Source organism: Kryptolebias marmoratus, linkage group LG20, assembly GCF_001649575.2.
Source record: "Kryptolebias marmoratus isolate JLee-2015 linkage group LG20, ASM164957v2, whole genome shotgun sequence".
NCBI lineage: Eukaryota > Metazoa > Chordata > Actinopteri > Cyprinodontiformes > Rivulidae > Kryptolebias > Kryptolebias marmoratus.
Window position 1 is genome coordinate 24,918,247 of NC_051449.1, and position 22,430 is coordinate 24,940,676.

The window sequence follows — 22,430 nt, forward strand, 5'->3', positions numbered from 1 at the left end:
GCTCAGACTTTGTTAGGAATGATTCTCAGCTACAGTACAACAACCTCATCAAGTTTTAGCTCAGTATCCATAAAATTACTAGAGTTGTAGTCATTTTTGTGTTTGCTAAGGTCAATTAGGTGTGGGGGCCATCTTGACTTGAGTTGACTCCAAAAATTAATCATTTGTAGATGTACGTCAAATGATGAATTTTCCCAACAGACACACACAGTTTCCTATGCCCTAAGATTGCACTGTTCCTGATTCACCGCAGCTCTGCAGTAACACCACACACACACAAAACAAGTCTTACGTGGAATGTTTGATGGCCTCAAGGATCTCTAAAAGTGTTGAAGAGGAGGACAGACAGAGGGCCCCTGCTGTGGACTGCCCACTGTGAAGAGATCACTAGTCAGTTCTAAACAACATGTGAACATAAAGCATTACCATGAGATATTATGATAAGCAATGAAAACAGCTCCAGTGGTTTTACCTAATTGGACAGTTTGTTTAATGATATAAATAGAGTGAATATTCTTAGAGCCCCACATTTTGAAAACAAAATTTTAAAGAAATTATTAGGATTTTTATTTGTATACTATAGCAGCAGCAAATAGTGTCACTACAGTACAAATTAAAGGTCACCTGGTGTCAGTGCTACTGGTTACAGCGTCTCCTGAAGGATTTGTTGGTGCGCCAGCCAGCACTCCAAATTGTGTTCTCTCTGCAGCTTCAGTGGTTTCAGCAGGCAGCTACACAGTAAGAAAATCATAGAAGCAATCTAGTCAATAAGAATGTCAAAAGCTTTTGGCCCAGAATACAAGAATTTCATTTCCTCCAGTCAGTCCAACTCAACTCAAATGTCCCCAGGCAAAAAAATAATTACTATGCAAATAGGTAAAGACGACAATATACACAAAACATTAAATGAAAACATCAACCATTAAAATTACATTTCATAATAAGTCCATTCTTGTCTTTTAAGGGGTCCAAGCCTGAGGAGTAACATGGAACCCTATTGAAACTGTTCCATATTTTATCATTGTTCTTTTTATTTTTCTTCCATAAATAAAAGCAGGGGTGGAGATTAAAAGCCATAGTGGCTGGAGGACAAAAGGAGGTGGAGGTGGGTGGAAGCAGTTGTGCTGCCCTACAAGCTGAACAACACCTCTTTCTGGACACTGCATGGAAATAACTAGATTTTTCTTATTTTAAACATTTAAAAGATGCATATCTGTACATAAAAAATTCAGACAAGTGAAATTTATTTCTGTGGAGTGTTTTTGAAATATTTTTTGTGCTTTTGTAAGTTTTTGTATGTAAGTTGTAATGTTTTTCAGACACTTGCTGCTTTTATTGCATAGATCTATTTGTGCTACCTGCTTATATTTAACAGGTAGGATATTCTGATGAAGGAAGGGATTTTTGTGGTTTTAGAAAGGTTTTTGTTGTGGATATAAATTATTCCAATGCTATGCTAAGCATAACTCCTAAGCTTCCACTTCAGTATCTGATAATATTTAACATTAACACGAACCGCTGTAGTTTTCAGTTTGTAAACATGACGGTAGCAGTTTTTGACGGGTAGCACCGACCGTTAGACATCGCTGTTTAGCCGCGCTACGGTAAGAAAATCTGACAAGGAAGCACAGATCGTCAGAACACCAAACGCACACTGACCGACGTCATGACATCATTGATTTAGTTAAAAAAACGTTTAACTTTCGGTTCTTCCCTCGACTACTCTTGAAAAACAGAAAATAAAATAGCTTCTCATCACAACACCTAATTGGTGTTAGACTGCATGTAATCTGTAGTGGATCGAGTGCATCATATGGGTTTGCAGGGAACTGTTGGAATATTTTTACACGGGTTTTCTCCGCCTAAAGGGAGATTTCCCTTTTATCTAAATAACATTCAGGTCGGGTTAACTCGAGACTACATCAGAGACCTCTGCTGAACAGATTGGCCACCATCTCTACATGGAGGAAGTATAAAAGAGATACCTAAATTCCTTAGAAAGAACAACACTGATTCTAATGTGCGGCTGATACCTGCTATTTTGAATCACAACAACATCAAGTTCACCAGAGAGGATGCGTACGACAACAAGCTGCCTGTTTTTGGACTGTTTGATGCACATGGAGAGATTGGAAAACCTCAATACTGAGGTTTACAAGTAATTGACTCACACAGATCAGTACCTTCTGTATGACCACCCACTAGAGCACAAGCTTTCTGTCATCAGAACACTAAAGCATCGGGCTGAACACATCACCATAAGAACAGAAGAGAAGGAAAAAAATAACAAAACCACATCAAAAAAGCTCTCCGACCATAAATATCATAAATGGGCTTTTTGTCAAGTCAGCAAGGAAATTTTGAAAAGCTCCACAGAACAGGGAGGAAAAGAAAAACAAACACAATAACACTAATCACATTTGTTACTGGAGAATCTGAGAAACTGTTGTGCTTATTATTTATCATCTTTATTCTGCAGTAGGAACAAAGTATTGCATATTGAATATTTTCATTAGTATCAGTATTGGATTTGTAGAATTGTGGCAACCCTAGCATGCAGTGACACTAAATTAGTGAAAGCACATCACAACACACATATACAAACGCAGACAAATTCGTTGGTACCATTCCACAATAATAAAAAACATAACTATCTCTAAAATAACTTGAAACTAACAAAGGTTTAATGGCATCCTTTATTGCTTATTCCATATTTAACACAAGTCAGTTTTTACTTTTTATTATTGATACAGCTGAATATTTCATTTGCTTTCTGACACTAGGAAGTATGTTTCACTCCAGGATGCATTGGTAGTCTTGAGACTTCACTGTGTCCTGCACAAAATCTGTGTTCCCTGTGCCACATGTAGCAAAACAGCCCCCCTAAAAATACTGTGTTCCTCCATGTTTCACATGAGGTACGATGTTCTTTTTTCTTTGGGAAGCTTCAATTTTCCTTCAGTAAACATAGAGCTGATGTGACTGGAGCCAAAAAGCTCTTGTTTTGACCTTATAGTTGCGCTTGAATGGTTTTGGATTGTTTCTTTGGCTTTTCTTCTATTATCCGTTTATCTGTTTGATCAATCTGCAGTTGTATTTCTTGCGTCCATGTCCTGGGAAGTTGGCTACAGTCCCATGAACCTTCTACTTTTTACTAATACTGGCAGCTGTGTCAGAGGAACATGAAGATGCTTGAAGATGTTCTTGTAGCATTTACCTTTAACATAGATATTTATAATCCTTCAATGCTCCTCAGACAGCAACTACCTTTGCTTTCTCTGCTCCTCAGAGACATGTTTGCTCCCTTTATATAAGCTGAATGGCTGATGAAAAGGTTGAAGGCACTTGTAATACTACTAATGGTCAAACACTTAATTTGAAATATGACTAGAATGTAAAGATTTTAGTCTCTTTAAGGGTGTCAACAAATCTACACATACTACTTTAGCATATCTTTGTAAAATCAAAATTTTCACAGTGTATTTGTTTACTCTATCAGATACTAAAGACATACAGATATACATTGGATATATGCTTTTAACAAATTACCTACATGAGAAATGAAGCATTAATTCAATGAGCTGGAAGGGTACCAACAGATTTGCCTGTGTCTGTAGATTTAGCCAAGCCCGTTACTGACCTGAAAGTGATAGATGTAGGAGGAGCGAGGGCTACGAATTAAATCCAAAATAAAGGCAGCATCCTGTCAGCATACAGGAAGAACAAACACCTGGGATCAAACACCCAAATCCCAGCAACAAGAACAGAACAGATGCAAGAAAATGGAAAAACAGAAACAAGAGGAGAAGCCCCACACCAAACACCAACAAAGACAAGCTAAATAACCCAAGTATTTGATAAAAGCAAAAATATATTCAAATGACTTTGTAAAAGTCTTATTTGGACCAACATTTAAGCACTCACCTTGCGCGGACTGTCTACACATGTGGGAGCTGTAGTAACACCTGACAGGTCACTTACAGCTGCTGAAGGCTTGGCTTGTTGCGGCTGCTGTTCCTCCAGTGTCCTGGTGGGAAACAGTTCAGACATGACAATATTATCCATCCTGCTCAATCTAATTACACTTAGATGATAATTGCAGGTCTGAACACTCTCAATATGCTTCACTTAGACAAACTCTGAAGGTGGTCTGAGCCTAAACTAATAGGTTTTAAATCATTCTTAAACATTTATTTCAATGATTTTTTTTCATTTATCAAAATGTAATTCAATTGAAAGTTTCAACTATAGGATTTCAAAGTTTGACTATTGATTGTGACAACAATAAAACTAAAAATTTTGAATATCTAACAAGGGAGTGAATCGGTGAATTGGTGTTATCACTGTCATTTTACACTCTTGGGGTGGAGAATTTATAAGAGAAGCCATTTCCCTGGTAAATTTCCAAAATGGCACCTTCGTACTGGATTTACTCAACCGTGATTGAGTCCAGTTTGAGGGTTTGTATTAAAAATCGTAGGAATGTCTATGTTGTTATGATACAGCTCCAGATCTAGAAGATAAACAGCTGCATCGCTGATGTGGACAACTGCATCTTTCGGAACTACTATCCAGAGCGTTTGGGCTGGAAGTTCAAGATGAGTGGCAATGTTGGGCCAGTTGTAGGTCACGATTTTTATAATTACTACAAATAACTAGTTTGTTACATTCAAAACAAAGATTCAGTAATTCTCAGTAGATTTTCCCCTTTAATAAAGTTTAATTATTAAATTATGTAGGCTGTGTAAGTCTTTATTACATTTGTAAAAAATTAACAAACTCCTTTTCAAAAAAAAATCTTATTAAATATTAAGTCACTTATTTAAGAGAACATAAAAGTTAGAACAGTTTGTCATACATTTGAGACTTCCTGAATTCTCTCTAACTCACGTGTCAAACTCCATTCCTCAGGGGCCGCTCGTCTGCATGTTTTAGATGCTTTAAAACGCCTGGTCTAAATGAATGACTTTTGGAACTTGATGATTTGGTGAGGAGGTAATTAAGGTGTGTTGGAGCAGAAAAACCTAAAACTTCCAGGACAGTGGCCCTTGAGGCCTGGAGTCTTTTCTCCCATGCTCTGATATCTTCATTCACCTAAAGATGGAAACACATGCCTTTACAGCTAATTCTCATTGTTCTCAGACTGACTTGCCATATTTTTGAATAATGCCTGATTCCATATTGCAGCAAACTGAACAGGAGAAATGCTACATTTAGCTTTTCCTTTTGTGCTTCAAAATTAAATAATAATTTTCATGCTTTTTGGGGGTGGATCAAAGCCACAAAGAGCTACTACAGAGGAACGAAAGAGCCATATCTGGCCCCAGAGTCACAGGCTGCAGTCTCTTGGTCTAGCCTATATACCATCCATCCATCTTCTACGGCTTATCCATGGTTGAGTCCCGATGGCAACAGGTCCAGGAGGGAAACACAGACATCCCCAGCGGCACTCTCTAGCTCCTCCTGTGGGGGATCCCAAGGTGTTCCCAAGCAAGAGAGGATACATAATCCCTTCAACAAGTTCTGGGTCGGCCGTGAGGTCTCTTCCCAGTGGCACATGCCCAAAAAACATCCAAAGGGAGGCGTCCAGAAGGCACCCTGATTAGATGCCCAAACCACCTCAACTTACTCCTTTCAATGCAAAGGAGCAGCGGCTCTACTCCATACTTGCCAACATTTGGGAATGTCAACGTGGGACAACATAGAGTGACCCCCCCCCCCTCTTTCACNCCCCAACCATACACACACATTCACATTTTAAGTATTACATTAAGTCTGTCTGCCCAAATATATAAAGGTGTATATAAAAGGTTTTGCCAGACACAGCTTATGTATTCATCAGCTGATCATGTCTTTAAAACATCATACAAAAAACTCACTCCCAGAAATACACACAAACATCATAGATTCAATAGGATTTTCCTAAGTTCTGATCAATTATTTTTAAATTAAACACATATCATAGCTGCTTAAGATCAGGGCTCTCAAGTTTTGATCTTTCTCTCCATCCTCTCAGCTGTTATATTGTAAATACTGATCAAACAGCTGTAACTTGTTATTTATTAGTAATTAGTAGCTTTAGCTAACCTGAACATTTCCAGGCCTCCTCTTAAAAAGCTTTCATCTTTCATGCCTACATCTTTATCTTTCTGCCTCTTCAGTTTTCTGCCTCTCCATCTTTAGCTCTCTGTCATCAGATGACAACACGACTCACATGAAAACAATCGCGCTCCCGCGCGTGCTCGAGGGGGCGTGTGGGAGCGCCACTGTGGACACAGAGTGGAGCAGGTCTCCTCTCTGCTGTTAGATTGACAGCTGTCAGTGATGGGGAAGTGGGCGGGGCTTACGTCAGGCTGCAGAATGAGTGCTTTCTCACATTTAGCTGCCAAAGTCACTAGATTTGTCGCTAGTCGCTTTAAAAAATGCTAGAGGGATCTGAAAACTCGCTAAATACAGCGTTAAAGTGACAAAAAGGCAGTGTGCGTGTGTGTTTTTTGCGTGAGAAATACAAAGTGTGGTGTGTGAGGGCCAAATGCGGGACTTTTGGCTCGCACAGGGTGATGCGGGACACGGGATGGGGGGCTAAATGTGGGACGGTTGGCAAGCATGCTACTCCAATCTCCTCACATTATCTCTAATACTGAGTCTGGCCACCCTATAAAGGAAACTCATTTCAGCCGGGATCTTGTTCTTTTGATCATGATCCAAACTTTATGAACTAAGATGAGGTTTGTAACGTAGATGGACCAGTAAATTGAGACTTTTGCCCTTTGACTAAACTCTTTTTTTAAAGGGGGCCTATTATACTAAATTCAATTTGCATGTTTTTGTATATCCATTTGGGTATCTACAGCTTCTAGAGACAGTCCAAGTGCAAAAAATCGCTACCCAGCCGTTTTTTGACAATAATTAAATGTTTTCTGGTGTCTGCAAAACAATTAATTGTTCTGTCACAATTCTTGTTACCTAGCAACCCCAAGCTGAGCCCAGCCCCCACACTAGTAACCCAAGTGGAGCTCCGCCCACTTCATTACAAGAAGATTCTGCTGGTTTTACTGCTGAACAATGTCTGCTGGAAAAGGATAATGTTTTGTGTCGGCTGCAGTATAGAACGTGTGTCTGTTTATGTTCTCCCAGTCACAGAGAACAGAGCTGTGTCGCTTCATTTTAGTTTTGATGGCAATGTCCCTGTGATATTGTCAAAGTAAAAATGTAGTTTGAACAGCTCACCTACCCTAGAATCATGTCCCTGTAAAGTCACGCCAGATTTGTCTAAACTAATATTAGAACTATGTTAATAAAAAATACCAGGCAGCCATCGGACACTTTTCGGGTTCGGACCACTGTCCAACCAACTTGCCAAATACCGGTTTGGATCCGCTAATTGCCCCTGTCCCAAAATCAGAATCCTCAGAGTTTGAACTAATAACGATATAAAAGTGCGTCAGATCTGCAGCGTTTAATCCTTCAGAGAGTTTTTATGTTTTGAGACAGGACATTAAGTTGGGCGGCGTGGCCAACAGCAGCTTATTTGCATAATAGAGACGTAGCCCTAAAACTGCTCATTCTGACATGAGCTCAAAACAGGCAGAACTGATCAGGTGAAATCTCAATATCTGAGAATGATTTTGTGTATTAAATGTACTGAACTTGTTTTGTACAGCCCACAGACCTATTCTGACTTGTTCAAGGAAGCATAATAGGTCCCCTTTAAACACGACCAATTGAAGCAACGTCCTCATTATTGAGGACAAGCCTATTGGACTTAGAGGAGCTGATTCTCATTCTAGTCGCTTTACACTTGGCTGCAAACTGTCAAAGTGCATGCTGAAGGTCATGGCCTAAAGACACCAATAAAACCACATCATCCGCAAAAAGCAGAGGAGTTCCCAAACCAGACACACTCCTTTCCACGACTGTGCCTTGAGATCCTGCCCATGAACAAAACAAACAGAACAGGGGACATAGGACAGCCCTGGCGGAGTCCAACCTGCAAAGAGAACAAGCTTGACTTTGACTTTGTGCCAGGAGGTGTGAGTTGAAGATCTCACGGACAGGGAGCTCCGCCAGATGTTACCAGTTCACCCTTACTACTCATTTGGGTTTACCAGGTCTGACCAGCAGCCTCCCCTGCCACCGAATCCAACTCACCACCAGAAGATGACCAGTTGACAGCTCTGCACCTCTCTTTACCCAAGTGTCCAAAACACTTGGGTAAAGACAAAACACATGTGATGACACAATAACAAAACCGAACATCGACCTTTGGCCTAAGGTGGCCTGGTACAAAGAAATTTGTTTTACATGTTGTTGTAGTTAACTGTGTATTTTTTGTTCCTTTGTTATATTCTATCTCCCCCATGTAGGGAGTTATGGGGTACTCCACTCCTATTTAAGAAGCCTTTGTGTCTTGTCGACAGGTCAGTTTTGTTTGAATTTAATTATTGTTCTGTTGACCACAGTTGAGTTGGGCCCAGATCCAAGTTATTTATTATTTGATTTATGTTGTATTGGAGTTTGACCCTTTAACTAATTTTTGACATTATTAAATTAAAAATTTTCTCATTTTGAACACCTTTTGTCCCTGTTTAAGTTTGGTCCCTCACAGTGTGGCTTACTGTATCTCAAAGAATGGTAGAAGTGTTTTGGTCTATAACACAAATTTTCTGACCAACCAGCAAGATCTTTATGGTCCCTAATTGTTAAAGGTTACTAAATTTCTTTATTACAGATAGGTTGGTTTTGAAAATTTTATGTTTATAAAAATTTGCAAAATGTGCAAGACTTTGAAACATTGTCTCCTCCAAGGGCTCAAACCTATTAGCACAAAGCATCATATATAACATCTAGAGGACTAGCCAACAAAAACTTATTCAGGAAGTTTTTTGTTTTCAAATAACCACGTTACGTTGATGAAAGTTTTAGCTAGAAAGCTTCATGTAAAGATGGCCATATCTTTTTTATTTTAAGACATATAAACCCCAAATTCATACCATAGGTCCAGCTTGTAATTCTGAGTAGGTGTCCGGAGTTTTCCAGTAACAATCAGCAATGTGAAAAGTTTATATCTCAAAAATTACCACACTGATTTTAAACAACTTCTATACACTTTGTTAGGACCACATATATATATATGGGTAAAGAGGCCGGGGTAAAGAGTCCAGAAATGTGCAGTTCTAGGCACAGCCAAGTTACTGCGCAGAACCCTCAAGCTCCCAGGCCTCTGGTAGAGGACCCGAGCTCAGAGGATGAAACAAGACCACCCGCAGAGGGTGAGAAGGAAATTTTTATATATATATATATATATATATATATATATATATATATATATATATATATACATACATACATATATATATATAAAAATACATAAAAATCACACTGACAGGGCTGTTTTGCTTAAAAACCTTTAACATTTGTTTGAAGAAATTCATCATTAGCAGTATTTATTTATTTATTTTTTATTAAAGGCAAGACAAACAATATGATTAACATTTTTTCCTTTGAAAATTTTTAATCTGAGGGGCATTAAAATAAATTATGAATGTACACAATGCTTAGCCAGTTATCAGTGAATATTTTCAGAATTTTCTGACAAACTGATGATTTTTGGTGAATAAATTTGAAGGCCCATATGGGCAATTCAATTATATTGACCTAGATTGGCTGTTCTTTTCAATAGGAACGGATGGCATCTAGAATTTTGATCCAACTGAATGAAAACCAAATCAAAAACCCATGTTGAGGAGAACACTGACTTGTTTCCCTCAATATGGAAATGACTTGCTAAAGTGGGTATGGCCTATGAGCAAAGAAACAAGATAATTCTAGTTAAAACAAAGAAATCACAAAAAAATCATTTGTTTCGTCTACTGAACTACAGTTTTCAGGAGGCATTCCTTCAATGACCCCAAACATTGTGTATGGACAAACGTATGTCCTGTTTTGAAGTATGCAACTATTTTTCAGAAGATTGGAAAACAGATAAACATTTTTATACCTATAACCATTGTTATTCACCACAAAAGTCAGCAGGCTTCTTCTGCAGACTATTTATGTAAAAAACAACAATTGTTTTTAGATCAGTAAAATTATTTCTAGATTTTAGAATTTTATATGCTTGTGCTGCACAGGCATAATGCTTTCTATTTTTTAATTCAAAGAACTGTCTATTTAGGTGCAAGAGAACATTTTGGCTCCAGCAAGACCAAGAGTGATTTTTTTAACTTTTTTGGGAAACTTAATTTTTTTAATGAAATTTTAAATTTTAATTGTGTTAAACTGGGTTTTTTGGCCTTTCCTCTGTCATAAAGTTTTATTTTAGTTTAAAAACTTTGTAATTCATTAATGTGAAAGTTAAAAACCCTGTCCAAAGCTTAGCAAAGTTTGACGTGGATTCAGTGGATTGCCAGGGTGCTGTATGGTCAGTTTCTCTTTGGTTTAATGTTCGCTCTTATTTTTTAAGGTAGCACAATTCTTACTTGTGTTGTTTTTAGGTGTACAGCAAAGCTGAAAACACTGTGGAGCATTTTTTTGTTTTGGCATTGAAGTTTTACAAATTCAAAATCTTCAGTGTCTCTGTCTTCACACAAAATTCTGTCAAGTCACAAATATTTGTTTCTTCTCACAAACTGCATCTGTAAGTTAAATTTCATAAGTGTGACATAAGCAACTCTGAGCTGTTTTAATGTCAAATATGAAGGGAACTGAATGTAACCTGCTGACGTTTCTATTTGTTGCTCACTGACAACTAACTGTGACATGGTTATGTATTTCTTCGTATGCAGAGTGGCTAACTACAATTTGATACATCCAGACAGATTTTAACTGCAGGACTGTCCATTTGTAACTGAATCAGCCAGGAACACTGGTAGTGCCAGGTTTGAACAGGGCCTTGAGAGAATGTACAGAAGACTGAAATGAACTGCTCGAGTGCAAAATGTTCTGGCCCATAAGGACACTCACTTCTGGTTCTGCTCCATTTCTAGCAGAGCTGACAAAGCTGATGTGCCTCTCTTTCCTTGTGGTGGCACTACAGGCTCTGTTGGGTATGGAGGGAGAGGACTGGTAACTTGCAGTCCTTTTAATGATGTGCCCTTCTGCTACAAGAAACAGTTCACAAGTAAAGACACACACAACAACTAGGTGTTTTTGTAGTAAAACATGATGAATTACCAGTGGAAGAATGGATCCTGAGATTTTGAAGCAACAGTAAAATGACTCAGCTATGAAAATCTCATCTCAAATAAAAGGTCAGCCTCACCCTGATGATTCTATCGGAGCGATGACGTCGTCGAATGCGATTAAGGCCCTCCAGGAAGCGAATGAAGCCATCCAACAAAACCCAGTCTCCCGTTCCAACACCAGCACCCTCACGGTACACGTCCCAGTGCCCCTCCCCATCTGCCATCCGCCGAGCCCCACCAGCTGGCAGCAACAAGAACCGCGTCCTCCAGAATTTCAGCGAGTCAATCAGACTGGTGGGGAGAGAGCATAGTACTGGTTTTAGTTTTACAACTAAAGTACTTAGATGATTTGACTGATGGATTGATATTGCCAAAAGTATTCACTCGCCTCCCTTCATACACATATGAACCTGAGTGACATCCCATTCTTAATAGTGTTTGATGTTGGCCCAGCCTTTCTAGCTATAACAGCTTCAGCTCTTCTGGGAAGGCTTTCTACAAGTTTTAGGAGTGTTTATGGAAAAGTTTGGCCATTATTCCCAATGCTCATTAGGGAGGTCAGACACTGATGTTGGACCAGAAGGAAACCTAGCCTAGCTTTTACACAAAAATGCAACTCATATTGTAACCATGTATGTTTTCATAATTGACTGGAATTCTGATTACGTTTTTGTAATGGATTAGTTACTTTTTTGTAGTTAAATTATGTAACACTGTTATATATAACTAGTTATGTCAGCCACTTGAAAACCCCTACAGTAAGAAATACAGTCTGTATAAAGTGAGTGGATATATTCCCTTTTTAAACACAAAAGTGTGTGTACCTGAAGTCCTCTGAGCCTGCAGAGCAGATATACTGGTCCAGGTAGTTCCACTTATATTCCTCCAATCTCTCGTGTCCAAACTCCACCCAGCACGAAACAAATTGAGCATCAGAGTGTGAAGGACACAGATTGTAGCTGTACTGGATCAGAGTGGACTCATATGGATACCTGAGATACAGACAGATAACAAGCCCTGATACTGTTACTATTAAAATAAACAAAACATCTCTCTATTTTTTGTTGTTGTTGTTTTGTTATTTTTGTATTTGATTACTCCTTGTTTAACACTCAATTGCCATGCTTCAAATGTGTTAGCTCTCATTCCAAATCTCAACTGAGAAATCATTTTCAATGAGAAGTAATCTATTTTTAAAATTAAAGAAGCTCAGGCAAACTAGGATTACTATGGACCTTCAGGAACCCTAGAACCATCTTCAGCCTAACCTTGAATTACTCAAATAAAAACATTACTTACATTTTTTAATAAATAAATCTTGAGACATTTGGATAGCTACACAAACTAGTCACTAAAAAAAAGCAGAGGAAGATACTAAACACACATCAAACAAAACAAAGAGAGTTAAGAAAGACACGCAGAAGCTTCGAGACCCGCCTGTTTCAGTCAAATCAGCTGTGTGGACAAACTGTGGTCTAAGTGATCAGGGATGGCTGCAGCTGCAGGTATACAGGAAAAAAAGGGACACCGGATTACCTTGAAGAGTATTTTTTTGTATCTTATGGTTTTAAAACGGGCCGTCCAACTGAGTTTTCAATTCAAATCTGTACAGTTTTTGCTACATTTATCGTTTTTATTAATTTCAGTTTCATAATAGCTGCGTTTTGCCGCCACTTTTGATTGACGTTTCATCTGACCATCTGACTAATTGGGTTGACCCCCCCCAAAAGTCTCTGTCTTTTATTTACTTTGTTTTAGCTGTGTATTTATGGGGTGGGGGGTGGAGATCAGTAGCTTAGCATTTCGACGGTCAGACATTTTGGCCAGGGCAGACACCGTAGTCCGGGCGGACATGACAAATCACTGCTGTGTGAATGTACTTATAACTAATGAATAACGATTTGTTCTTTTTTTTCTCGTTTTAGGCCTGCAAGTGACTCCGAGCCAGAACTGGAAGAGCTGAATAAGCATTCGGAGCGGGTAGCAGCTGTGACGTCAGCGAAGCTCCGGAGCTTTGTGCAACTAAAGGGGGCACCCTAAAAATATATAACTGGACACTAAATTTGAAGCAGAAACAGTGAAATGGTTTGTAAATAGTTTATGTGTGGCAGTAGTTTGTGAGTAGTTTGTTGCAATGTAATTACTTTTTCATATTTTTTCAGTAAATACACGTTTTGACAAACTGAACTTGTTTTGGGACATTTTTTATGATGTACTTTAGAAAAAATAAGCATTTTATTGTGTTTATTTATCCTCTACTGTATAACAATCATGTTGACAGTGACTTTATATACAAAACTGGATTCCTCTCGGTGTCACCTTTCATTTGAGCCCTCACTGCTGCCTGTATGTTGAAGCATGTAGGAGTTAGAGCTTTCTGAACTTACATATCCATTTGGCACAGTTTGGAGAGGACCTGGACTTTCCCTCAGAAAAACATCTAAATTATAGTGATTCTTTTGTGCTAATTTTCTAAAATTTGAACTCCACGACAATAAAACTTCATTCTACAACCTCATTTGGTTTTTCCGGTCTCAGCACCCTTCCTCCATGTACAGTAAGTTGATGAAAAAAGAGAAAATTTCTGTGTTTCAACTTCAATAACTATTAATTGGTTAAAGTTACAATCATTTTGACTGCTAAGGTAAAAAATTCAAAGTGTTAACTTGACGTGGAGCCCAATCTTTGGTTTGTACCGCAAAAGGCTGAAGAATAGCATCTAATTTAATTTGAGTACGTCTTTTCCAGGCTTTTTGAGCTTTCTGAGGGCGAGTGGTAGAAAAAGTGAAGAAATGTAACAGTGTTCAGGTATCATGACCATATCTTTAAAGGTATATCTGAAGCAACAAGTGAATGTGCCTTTTTAGGTATATTTGTGTACCTTGATTTTTTATTATGTATAGCACAAAGTTAGGAAAATATCCCCCACACCATTCACCATCACCACCAGCCTGAACTGTTGATACAAGGCAGGATGGATCCATGCTTTCATCAAATTCTGACCCTACCATCCGAATGTTGCAGCAGAAATCGACACTCATCAGACCAGGCAACATTTTTCCAATCTTCTATTGTCCAGTTTGGGTGAGCCTGTGAGAATTGTAGCCTCAGTTTCCTGTTCTTAGCTGACAGGAGTGGCACACGGTGTGGTCTTCTGCTGCTGTAGCCCATCCACCTCAAGGTTCAAGGTGTTGTGGGTCAGAGATGATGTTCTGCATACCTCGGTTGTAACGAGTGATTGTTTGAGTTACTGTTGCCGTTCTTTCAGCTCGAACCAGTCTGGCCATTCTCCCCTGACCCCTGGCATCAACAAGACATTTGCACCCACAGAACTGCTGCTCACTGGATATCTTCTCTTTTCAGACCATTCTCTGTAAACCCTAGAGATGGTTGTGCGTGAAAATCCCAGTAGATCAGCAGTTTCTGAAATAGTCAGACCAGCCTGTCTGGCACCAACAACCATGCCACATTCAAAGTCACTTAAATCACCTTTCTTCCCCATTCTGATGCTCGGTGCAGCAGATCATTTTGGCCATGTCTATATGCCTAAATGCATTGAGCTGCTGTCATGTGATTAACCTAACTATCACAGACCAGAGCCAACTGGACTGCGGGAGGACACTGGAGTAACTGGATTTGTAGTCTGTAGTTGAAGACGTTTTGCTTCTTATCTGAGGAGCTTTATCACCCTGATGTTGAGATTGTGTTGGTTTATTTATACTGGATGCTATCAGGAGCACTCACTTTGGTAAGTAGCGAGTAACAGTGATGATCTTGTCTCTGAGACAGACTTTATGGAAGGTCCGGCCCATGCTGAGCCAGTAAACAATCTCCTCCTCATCTGTTCGCCGGAGCGAGACCAGACCTGTAACAACAAGGTGGAACATGGATCATAAAAGAACACAGAATTTCTTAACATTTCCTGTCCGAAAATTAACAGACCAGCATTCCTTGAAGGAATGTATATTGCCCACTGTATTTCATGCAAGAGTTTTAAACTAAGATCATGGTATGATGAGATGAGACGGAGTTGTAACCGCTTTGGTTGAAGCTTTTAATAAATAAGTTATACACAGTCTCATGTAATACTGCCAAATAGAGGACACAGAGGACAGAGTTACATGGAGGAGGATGACTCGCTGTGGTGACCCCACAAAGGGAAACAGCCAAAAGAAAAAGAAGATGTAATATTGTCAGATATTGTGTGACCAGTTAGCATTTGAAGTATATGTTTAGGAATAATCTACCACACCAAATTCAGCTCACAGCCATTTTTGTGTTAGCTAAGGTCAATTAGCTGTGGTGGCCATCTTGAATTGGGTTAACTCCAAAAGTTGATCAGTTGTAGATGTACATCCAATGATTACTTTCTGAGAGTTGCATTAAAATGCTGTGATGCATAAAATAATTTGCTAACGATACAGACGAATAAACACACGGACGAATTACATTTATCACTAATCAATGCTAATTATTGCCCTTTTGCCATTTACAGCGAGCATTATTCTATTGTCTTTTGTTGCTTTCAACATTACTAACCCAATTCTGCCTCCTCTGGTCAGTAATATTTTCCTCATGTTTGTTCTTGAAGTATATTAAGCTTATTTACCTCTGGTGTATTGAGGACTACTGCCAAGGGGTGTGGCCACAGCAGGGGGTGGTTTCCTGTTATTTGATTGGACTATAATCTGATATCCCTGCATCAACCTCTGGCAGATAAACTCTTCAAACACTTGTGAGGCAGTCATCACTGGAGCTTCATCGTCTCGCCTGAGAAAAAGGAAATGGAAAGAAAAACACAAATTACACAAATCAGTTATATCTGACTGACTGTCAATGGCTATTGATCCCAGAGGACCATTAAAAACATCCAGTATTATTACAACATTAATAAACACAGTGAACTATTTCAATACACTAAGGTAATCAACTGAAAGTCAATTTTATTGTATCCTGACTGTCTAGATGTGGTCGACTTGTCCTAGCTGTGAGGTGTTATACAGTGATAAGGATAGGGATGAGAGGGGTGGTGTAGTGACAGCAGTCTGTCACTGAACACACTCTTCTGCCTGTTTATGATGATAAGGGATGCATATCTCCTGTTGCTTGTCATGCCATAGTTTTAAACTAAGACAATTTTATAATGAGTGATTATGGTGTTGCAGCGGTTTTGGCTGAACCTCATAAATGACATTAGGCACAATCTTATGCAATATTGTGAGATGCCATTCACAGAATATGCGTTGAGGATGGCACTCCGCTACAACCACATCAATTTAAGCTCAGTAGCTCTAAACTGAATTATGTCCATTTTTGTATTGGCCAAGGTCAATAAGCTGGCTTGGCCAACTTGAATCGGATTGACTCCATAAGGTAACGAGATGTGGATATACAGCCAATAATATGAGGCGTGAGGCCAATAATGGCTTTCTGAGAGTTTCACTAAAATCTGGCTATAGGGGAGGGAATGGTTGCTGGCAAGTGCCTGGTGGTTGAAATTTGGCTTGTTGGGCTCAACCAGGTCAAACCCAAAAGAACTGCATGAACCTACCTCCCTCTGGACCCATCACGCCCAACACAAAAGTCAGGAGAGCAGTAAATGTCAGGTCTCATGTAGGCCAAGTGGCAGTTGAGAGGGGATCCCTGGGAATGTCGACTCCTGGTGACACAAACTTGTTCTAGGTACGGGAAATGTCACCTCACTGGCAGGAGCCAGAGCATGTGTGTGTGAGGTTAAGCAGTACCAACTAGATATAGTTAGGCTTACCTCTACACACAGCTTGGGGTCTGGAACCCAACTACTAAAGAAGGGCTGGATTCTTTCCTACTCTGGAGTTGCCCGGCAGAGAGGTGTCAGGTGGATGTAGGTGTCCTCATAAGTCCCTGGCTGAACACCTCAGTGTTAAGAGTTCTCCCCAGTGAACAAGACTGTCGCCTCTTTGCAGCTTTAAGCTGCAGAAGGGAAGGTTCTAACGGTTCTTCGTGCTTATTCATAAAACAGCAGTGCAGATTACCCAGCCTTCTAGATGGTATCCTGAAAAAAGTGCTGTCTGTGGATTCAGTTGTTCTCCTGGGGGACTACAGTGCCCATATGGGCATTGACAGAGTCAACAGGAGGGGAGAGATTGGAAGGAACAGCAGACCTGATCTGAACCCACTGACACGAAGAATCTGAGTGTATGTTTTGCTTTTATCAACAGGAATTAGGTTTAGTCTGTGGGACTCAACTCCTAGAGAGGGACTGGACTCTCTCCTACTCTGAAGATGCCCAAGGAGTGAGACATTGGGTATGTTTGGGGACATTCACAAGTCCCCAGCTGAACACCTCAGCAGTTCAACAATAAGAGAACTAGAGCAGTACATGGAAGCAACAATGACCAATCAGAGATAAATAGGGACTGACTAAATATTTGGGCTGGGGCTGATTGGGTGATGGGAAACAGGAACACAGGGAAAAAAGGGGGACAAGATGGCCATGAAGATAGATAAAGCAAAAAAAGAAGATTAAAAGAACGCAGGGACCATAAAGTTGAAATTTCAGTTGGCCTTAACGAAGTTCTTGCAAACTCTGAAACAGAAAGCAGTGCCCGTCCCAGGCTGTGTTTGGTTTGAGTAAGAAACTGAGGTTACGTTTGGACAATGAAAGAAAAACTTTAAAGATCTCCTTAATCTGGACACCATGTCCACCTTTAAGGAGGCAGACTCTGAGAACTCAAGGAAAGCAAGTCCATTACTGTGGCAGAGGTTGCCGAGGTAGTTAAAATGCTCCTTGGTGGCATGGCACCAGTGGTGGACAAGACTCTTCCTGAGTTGCTCAAGGCTCTGGACATTGTGGAACTGTCATGGTTGACCTGTCTATTTAGTGTTGCATGGAGGGCCAGGACGACATCCAAGATCAGTCAAACCAGGGTGGTGGTCCCCATTTGTAAAAAGGAGGACTGAAGAGTGTGTTCCAACGATTGAGGGCTCATATTTTTGAGCTTTCCCATGAAAGTCTACTTCATGATATGGGACCGAGGCTCCAATCAATTGTCGAACCTGCTATGTCTGGATTTTCTGCATTCTCAGCACAAAGTTAAGCAAATCCCTGTTATAGGTTGGACTCTGCCAAGGCTGCCCTATGTCTCCAATTCCGTTTGTGGTGTTCATGGACAGGATCTCAAGGCACAATATTTGAGAAGCGGATGTCGGGTTTAGGAATCTCAAGGTGTAATTTTAGTTTTTTGCAGATGATGTTGTTCTGTTGGTGCCTTCAGAAGATGAGGATCACACATATTTTAATTTAATAATTGTAAAATCGTTTTTATGTTTGCTGATGTCAGTTGGGTGTGGTGGCCATCTTAAATGTGTCTGACAGTTATTGAGTTGTAAATGTACTTTACATCTACAACTGAATAACTGTCAATCTTTTTTAAGATTACCGTTAATTTAGTTAGTTATTTTTTGCCCATCTCTGTGTGATTGTGTGTTTGTTTGATTGTAGCCTTGGCAAGATTTCTCCTGAAAAGCTAAATGGACTTTAATGAAACTCAGAAAACAATTAACTACTTTGTGCCACACTGTTTGCATTCATGAAAATGGGTTTGAAGTGTATTGCAGCACCCTACATGTCCAATGAGAAAGCAACATGACATAAATGACACACCTTTCCAAGTCGCCATGTGGCAGCAGGTCATAGCAGCCTTCAGTGTAGTCGTTCTGCAGAGTCTGTCGGTCGGGAAAGTAGTCGGTGGTGAGGGGGAGGCAGGCTGGTGTGGTCAGGGACTTCCAGTCCACCCCCACTGTGCAGCAAAAGCTGGGCACTGTTGGGGGTGCAGACAGTAGCAGGGCTTCACACACAAAACAAATCCCCACCGCAAAAACAAATACATGTACCCAGAGTGGACAGGTACATGTGTGGTGGGGTGGAAAGGGTGGTAAAAGCACAGAGGGGTGATGAGAAATAAACAGAAAGGGGAAATGTAAAATAAAGAGATAAAGATGCAAACACACACATAAAACAGAACAGATGGAAAGAAAACAAGAACAGAAGTGTTACTTTTCCTGCTAGTGATTCTTGCTGTAGTTGTGAAGCAGTGATCAAACATGCAGACTGTAGCCCTGACACACTCAGCATCAGGCCCTGTCCACATAGAAACAGTTTTTGAACTGGGTAATATAGACAATCAATGGTTTGTATACAAATACACTACAGGTGTAATCGGAAGCCTGAGCCACAGCTCCCTATGTACCCTGGTATGAGGGTCACAGTTCAGTACGTTACAACAAGAAGGAGAAACAAAACGGTAAATGTTACTTTAAAAAATAAAAAACAGACAATAACTCTCCCAGAAGCAGAGCCGATGTTTCCTACCCGGCATGTAAGCTCTATGCACGAGCTCCACATCTTGTTTCTTGTTTCTAGTGTATTTTTCTGGCAGCTTTACAGCACCACACATACCCCTGGCATAGTTGTTCCAACAGTTTGGGTCATTTTCTGTGTGAATGACAACATTTCTAATATTGGTGTCGTGTTTACAAGGATATTTTTAGAAACAAGAAATAAAAAGATCATTCTGGGGGAAAAAAACATTCTCATGTGAACAAGGCCTGAAAGTGTGTCCTGAATTCAATAAGTGATGCTGACTAAGTGGATTCAAGAAGAGAATTCATTACATGCAAAAATACAGAATGATGAAAAAAAATCAGTTCAATTTTTTGTTTGGAAGCAAGAAATCATTTGACAGAAGAATCCATTTATACACATTTGAGAAATATCTGCTTTAAAACACGACCATGCAGAAAGACCACTTTAAATACAACACTTTTTAAATACAAAGGAAAATTATAGGAAGTCCAAATTATTAGAAAATGTAAGATTTACATAAACAGGTTTAGTTAGATACAAAGTGAGGGTAGAAAAAAGGAGAGGAAGGACGGAGAGAGTAACCCCAAACCACATGATCATTTCTACCTGTGACCCCTTGGTGACAGACACTAAGTCCAGAAACCTGTCTGCTAAACCTGAATAACCCCTCACAAGTAAAAGAAGGTCTACTGCCATCATCGGTTTGGTGATTAATGTCATTCTGAGGCAGCGTGACAATGTAAGAAACTTTGAATTTAATCATGATTACAGTAGGGTAAGTTGACTCACTTGGATCTGCACCGTTGGAAAACTCTTGAAATGAAGAGCTGTTGCTGGTAAGAGGTCCTACACACAATTTCACAATTATAACAAGGAAAAAGCAAAAGAGTTACCATCTTTGCAAGTAACTGGTTTTATTGTTGTGCAGCTGATGATAATTTTCTCTGCAGACAGTGTAGACTGACATGTATGTCCCTTGTTCTACCAACATATATACTTCAAGCTAGCACATGTGAAACTGAAAGTAATCATTTTATTTTAGAAGCAAATACATCTCTAGCGTTCATGTCTTCATAGATCCCATCATTGTTCCTCAAACAAAAATCATTGAGTAATGAAATGGCATTTACTGATGATCGTTCTGTCCCATTCACACACTTTCAGATAATCAAACAATTGGTAATATCAGACCAAGATAACCTCAGTAAACACAAAAATTGAGTTTTTACATGAAAGGTGAAGCCTGCAAGGCTTTAGATGTTGTTCTGGGTTGTTTGGGGACTCTTAAAGTAATGTTGGTGAGCCAGCCATTCCTGAGAAGGTTCTTAGGGTCTGTTCCACGGTTTCTCCATTTGTGGATAAAAGCTTTATTGAACCAATTTCTTGATTCCACAGGCATGGGTGTAGCAATGAAACAGAACTTAGCATTTCATTAAAAAAAAAGTCTGTGAATTCATGATTTAACAAAATAGGCAATTACTTTTTAACACAGGGCCAGGTTGGTTTGGGTAGGTTTTTTTTCTTAAAAAACAAAATCATCATTTAAAAACTGCCATTTTGTGTTTACTCAGGTTATCTTCATCTGATAATAACTTTTGTTTGATGATGTGAAATGTGTAAGTGTGACAAAAAGTAATAATAGTAGAAATTTGTAAGGGGGTGGATTTTCTTCACAGCACTGTATGTCTTGATTACTCTGTTAAATGTGATGGAGAAGCTAAACAGCCAGTCTGTTTCATTACTTTTAGAAAGGTAGATCTTCATAATGAACGTAAACCGCTAGGATAACATTTTTAGTCAGTTTTTAAGTCAAAATACCACTGCTGTTGTTGCTCCCAGGGCTTCCAGTGAACTCTGTTCCTACACATGTGTAGAGGCCATTTTCACCACCTTGTCTAGAAGTTGTTTGCCTTAAAGAAGGGAGAAAAACAACAAATATTTGCAGCATCTGCAAGAATGTCACACCTTTATCAATTTTCACCTGGAAAAACAGTCTCATCTTCAAAATAAACCCTTCTTTGCCCTGAACCTAAAAACTGAGCAATGTTTTGGTTATGCTGAAATGAAATGCGCACTGACCAAGGTTTATTATTTTGGACCAAGAACCAGAAGCAATGCAAAGATCTACTGGAATCATCATCTTTATCATGCTGAATTTATTGCCTTTTTGGGAGCTTTAACATACTGAAATATCATGGAATTTTGTGAACACCTTAAAAGTAATTGAAAATTTTGATCCTACAGGGGTTTCATAAATGCCTGTGTCAAAATAGCTGAACAGTCCATCGAATTTGGCAGAACTTCAATCAAATTACACTTAGAGGTGTGAAATTTCATTGACATGTAGAACTTACCAAGGTGCACAAAAAAGTCTCCTAGAATGTCTGAGGAAGTCAGCCATTTTTGATCAAAGATGGCTTTCAAAGTATCAGCTTTAAATTTGGTCAGTATACTATTAAGGCAGGGGAGAATAAAAAGAGTTTTCATCGTAGTGGCTAGATTTCAAACTTTGACTTCTTACCATGAAACACAAAGTTGGTATAACAGACACATAAAGCATCTGTTCTTCATGAAAATGCATAATTGATAACACTTTGGTCCTCAACATGTTTACACTATGACACCACTGAGAATAGGAAGTCACATGTTTTACTCATGGGTATCTGTGTCAGACACCAGATACCATGTTGACATTACTTGGTAGTAATGAGAGTGTAGTCTTGGAGGCAGAGAAAAGTTAGATTTTCAGAATATTATTCTAACTTCCACAAAATTCATCCAATCGGCATCAAAATACAGGAATAATTTTTGACAAAAGCTAAACTTACACTGCCTGGCCAAAAAAAAAAAGTCGCCAACAATAAAAAAGGTTACACACTCTAATATAGGTGGCAGAG

General features: G+C 39.3%; 1 protein-coding gene across 6 annotated transcripts in view; it reads right to left on the reverse strand.

Moving 5' to 3' along the window:
* The window catches only part of depdc5 (DEP domain containing 5, GATOR1 subcomplex subunit), a 77,812-nt gene that overhangs the window by 16,260 nt on the left and 39,122 nt on the right, over nt 1–22,430 (reverse strand). Inside the window, exons 24-37 of one of the 6 annotated variants that reach the window (XM_037981883.1) lie at nt 21,352–21,443; nt 20,323–20,379; nt 19,540–19,662; nt 19,225–19,308; nt 18,832–18,988; nt 15,796–15,956; nt 14,931–15,051; nt 12,011–12,178; nt 11,264–11,477; nt 10,966–11,102; nt 3,925–4,027; nt 3,641–3,703; nt 625–731; nt 293–373 (exon numbers count right to left, since the gene is read on the reverse strand). In XM_037981883.1, coding sequence (XP_037837811.1) covers nt 293–373; nt 625–731; nt 3,641–3,703; nt 3,925–4,027; nt 10,966–11,102; nt 11,264–11,477; nt 12,011–12,178; nt 14,931–15,051; nt 15,796–15,956; nt 18,832–18,988; nt 19,225–19,308; nt 19,540–19,662; nt 20,323–20,379; nt 21,352–21,443 — 1,668 coding nt within the window. Of the gene's footprint in view, nt 1–292; nt 374–624; nt 732–3,640; nt 3,704–3,924; nt 4,028–10,965; nt 11,103–11,263; nt 11,478–12,010; nt 12,179–14,930; nt 15,052–15,795; nt 15,957–18,831; nt 19,016–19,224; nt 19,309–19,539; nt 19,663–20,322; nt 20,380–21,351; nt 21,444–22,430 lie in introns of all 6 variants that reach the window. The other 5 variants (XM_017439594.3, XM_037981884.1, XM_037981885.1 and 2 more) reach the window with 5 other exon arrangements.